The 3,934-nt window shown below is 43.3% G+C and overlaps 1 protein-coding gene across 5 annotated transcripts in view; it reads left to right on the top strand.

Annotated features, from left to right (window-relative positions):
• Nucleotides 1-2,716, top strand: part of CFAP61 (cilia and flagella associated protein 61) — a 296,096-nt gene extending 293,380 nt beyond the window's left edge. For 3 of the 5 annotated variants that reach the window (XM_017883237.1, XM_017883229.1, XM_017883246.1), the window contains exon 27: nt 2,224-2,716. In XM_017883237.1, the coding sequence (XP_017738726.1) occupies nt 2,224-2,424 (201 nt within the window). In that variant the 3' untranslated portion in view covers nt 2,425-2,716. The remainder of the gene's footprint in view (nt 1-2,223) is intronic. The other 2 variants (XM_017883253.1, XM_017883263.1) reach the window with 2 other exon arrangements.
• The last annotated feature ends 1,218 nt before the right edge of the window (nt 2,717-3,934 follow it).

The raw sequence follows: 3,934 nt of genomic DNA, 5'->3' as shown, positions 1-3,934 counted from the left end.
GGGGAAGTGGTCACACTGAGGGGAGGTGGTCATACTGTGAGTGAGGAGGTGGTCACACTGAGGGGAGGTGGTCATACAGGGAGGGGAGGTGGTCATACTGGGAGGGGAGGTGGTTACACTGTGAGGGGTGGTAGTCACACTGAGAGGAGGTGGTCACATTGAGGGGAAGTGGTCACACTGAGGGGAGGTGGTTATACTGTGAGGGGAGGTGGTCACACTGTGAGGGGTGGTAGTCATTACTGAGGGGAGGTGGTCACACTGAGGGGAAGTGGTCACACTGAGGGGAGGTGGTCATACTGTGAGGGGAGGTGGTCACACAGTGAAAGAAGATGATCACAGTATGACAGGTGCATCCTTCAAGAGGCAAGTGCCCAAAAATCTGTTTACAATCTAGAGCAATATTTGCCTGGAATAAACTTTAAAAGTGATTTTACACTATTTAACCCAGTGTCAGAACAGCAGCATACAATATGAGCTCGAAATCTTGTATAATTTTAATAAGGTAATTGTTTTGGTTGGTTTGATACAGTTCTCCAGAAAAATTAAGGAAGAAAGAGCCAACCTCATATACATTGCAGAATATATCCACGAGGCTTTACTGGTGCCCCCAAAGTTTTCAGCACCTCCAGTATTTAGTTGTGAGAATCAGTTGCTTTTTCCCTATCATTGCCTTTATCCCTCTGGTTTAACTCTGAATTCCTGCAGCCCCCACTGACTGCTCTTTCCAATGTGTGCATAATCTCCAACACCTTGTTGTGTCTTGCTTAGCCAAGTGGCAGTGACTCTATGCCTCCATATAGCTTGAGTCTGTTTTTCTATCTATAAGCTCTTATCACTAGTAAGTTAATAATCCAACAAAACCCTGCAAGTAATTGCCTTTTCTGTTCAAAATAGAAGGAATTATTGGAAGTTGAAATAAATGTACCATCGGAGTCCACAGACTCTTGATCTACGGTGATGTTCAAGAATCACAGTGTTTGGAAAGCACCCACCTCAACCCTGGGGGATGTGCTTTCTAGAAGTACCCTACTCTGGAGGGCAGATATGCGGCGGTGAAGCAAATATAGCAGATGTTATCTGTGGAGTCCAGCCAGGGGCATGCAGGTGCCCACTGGACAGTTCTTCAATTTGTCTCTGAAAATGTTTATAATGAAATGGGAAAATCTCTACTACACTGTACCTGTGTACAGCATAGGATTCTCAACTTCAAACAACTTTATTCTTTCTAAGCCCTATCTCTTCAAATGTATCAATAAAATTTGACTTGACCGTGAATTTATTCTAAGGTTTTAAAATCCCATTTCTTGGGAATTATAACCAAGAAAACCATCTAGGACCTTTCAAGTAAAAAGGTTTAATCACTCCTTTTTATTATTATTATTATTACTTTTAAAACGGGCAGGGCACAGTGGCTCACGCCTGTAATCCCAGCACTTTGGGAGGCTGAGGCGGGCAGATCACCTGAGGTGGGGAGTTCCAGAGCAGCCTGACCAACATGGAGAGACCCTGTCTCTATTAAATATACAAAATTAGCCAGGTGTGGTGGGCCACGCCTGTAGTCCCAGCTACTCGGGAGGCTGAGGCAGGAGAATCGCTTGAACCCGGGAAGCGGAGGTTGCAGTGAGCCCAGATCACGCCATTGCACTCCAGCCTGGGCAACAACAGCGAAATTCCTTCTCAAAAAACAAACAGAAACAACAACGACAACAAAACAAGTATGATGATTTTTATCTGAAAATGAAGGGCTTGAAATTACTAACCTGGATGACTCTTAAGGACATTATGCTAAGTGATATAAGCCAGTCACAAAAAATAAATACTACACGGTTCCACTCATATGAGGTGCCTGTGTAGTCACGTTCACAGAGGCAGAGGTGGTTTCCAGGGCCTGGAGGATGGGAGGGTAGGGAGCTGCCGTTTAATGGAGACAGCATTTCAGTTGACGAAGATGAAGAAGTCCTGGAGATGGACAGTGGTGAGGGTTACACAGCAACGTGAATGTACTTCATGTCACTGAAGTGTACACCTAAAAATTATTAAAATAAGACATTTTATGTTATTGTATACTTTGCCACAATTAAAAATAAATTTTCAAAAGCTAGGAAGAAAGGGACCATCCTTGCACAGCTGACTACTATTGTTTTCATTTTCACGAAACTGCCCTGTTACAACTGTGCAGGGTCCAATTAATTTCTGTATCTGGCCTCTTACTGTGTTTTACAGGAGGAAGACCTTCCTTCCATAGAGCAGTTAGCCCATCAGATAGAAGATGAGGAAATAAACCTGACTGAGAAGCCCAGGCAATACCTCAAAAGAGTCTTCGAGGAATCCATCTACAAAACCCTGGTGGAGAGAAGCACTCTTGACTACCTACGCTATAATCGCTACCACCTGCCCATGTATGCGTGGCCAGGCATCATTTAGTTGTAGGCAGGGTCTCCCCTTTATGGTTTTCATTTATTTAGTTCCTGGAAACTTGCTCTGTAGAAATAGAAAAGTTCTCAGCAGCCTGGTATGACAGTGAAGCCAGCCCCTGGTGGTTTTGTTCATTCCTTCCCTTCCCTGACTTATGCCTGTAGTTTTCTATCATCCCAGTAGGTGGCACATGGCCGTGTGCCTCTCTTCTGGGGCAGGCTTGCTTTACAAATCCCAGGCATGTTTCTCTGCAGAATAATCCATTTCGGCAATAAAATGAGATCATACTGTGTAAAACTTGTTTTACCTTGGGTGTGATTCTGTTTGATTTCCTGGAAACTTCTGCTGCCAGTCTTGTTAGTTCTTCCCATGTTTACCCAGCAATACTTATGGGTGATAAAAAAGAAAATGTGCCCAGAATGGAAAATTAGTAAACAGAGGATGAGAAATTAAATCTATATAGTCCAACATCAGAAGCAGTGATTGTGTAGGAAAGCTTACGTGACCTTTGGAAAGGAGGAGGCTGTATTTCTGTTTCAAATGGCAGACAAGGAGCCTAAAGTCACAGAAAAGTTGGATGCTCAAGGGGTTCACGCATAGGTTTTAGATTAGAACGTGGTAAGGTGGTAATGGGAAGTTCATCTAAGTTCACTTTCTTTGATCCTTAGCACTGCTGCTTTGCATTGGGGCGAGGGTGAGGGGGTCCCTAGTACATGTCAGCTATAATGTGGATCAGAAACCCTTTTTCTTATAAATAAAGCAAATTAGTTGCCCACTAGAAACTGCATGGATTCAGGGATGAGGGGCAACAGCACATAAGATGGTTCTCATTTATTGGGTCTGTCTTAGTAGATAGTGTGACACGCTTTTCCACAGCAGGGCTTAACATTGGTTTTTGTGAACAATTCCAGTTTTTTTTCATGTGTTATATTTCAGGTAAATGTTGAGCAAAAATTGGCACAAGATAAGGGATACACAACTATTAGAAGGAAAATCAGAGCTGGCATTACAGTATTGTATACACATTATCAAACTCTCTGCTGCAAAGTGCCAACTTGTTGGAACTGCAAAGTTATTTGATATTGATATTTCTGCAAAATAAAATTGTTCCAGAATGCTGGACTCTTGATTTTCCCAAGGCAGGCAAAAGCAAGCAATAAATGCTCCTAATTCCTTCACATGTGCGTTTTCCACAAATGCATGGGTCACTGTGGGGAGGGTCCAGCATTGGCCATATGGTACACACTGTGTCACTTGAATAGGGAACAATTGCTACTGGTCCACTTTTCAGAATTCAGACCCAGCACACGTGAAACCATATTTCAGGGGCTGGTGAATGAGTCGGCTCAAGCAACTCTCCTCCCCTATCCCTTTCCCCGAAAGGACCTGGGTCAAACTCATAAGTAAAAGGAGTGTCTGTGACAGGTCCTGGAACCCTTGGATGGAGATTAACAGAACAACCTCAGAAGATCAACAGTTATGACTTCTGTGACCAAGTATTAGCATTAAAAAGCCTCTA

The sequence above is a fragment of the Rhinopithecus bieti genome, unplaced genomic scaffold (genome assembly GCF_001698545.2).
Source record: "Rhinopithecus bieti isolate Rb0 unplaced genomic scaffold, ASM169854v2 scaffold_641, whole genome shotgun sequence".
NCBI lineage: Eukaryota > Metazoa > Chordata > Mammalia > Primates > Cercopithecidae > Rhinopithecus > Rhinopithecus bieti.
Note: the sequence above shows the minus strand (reverse complement) of the source record. Positions and strands in the feature narration are given on the sequence as shown.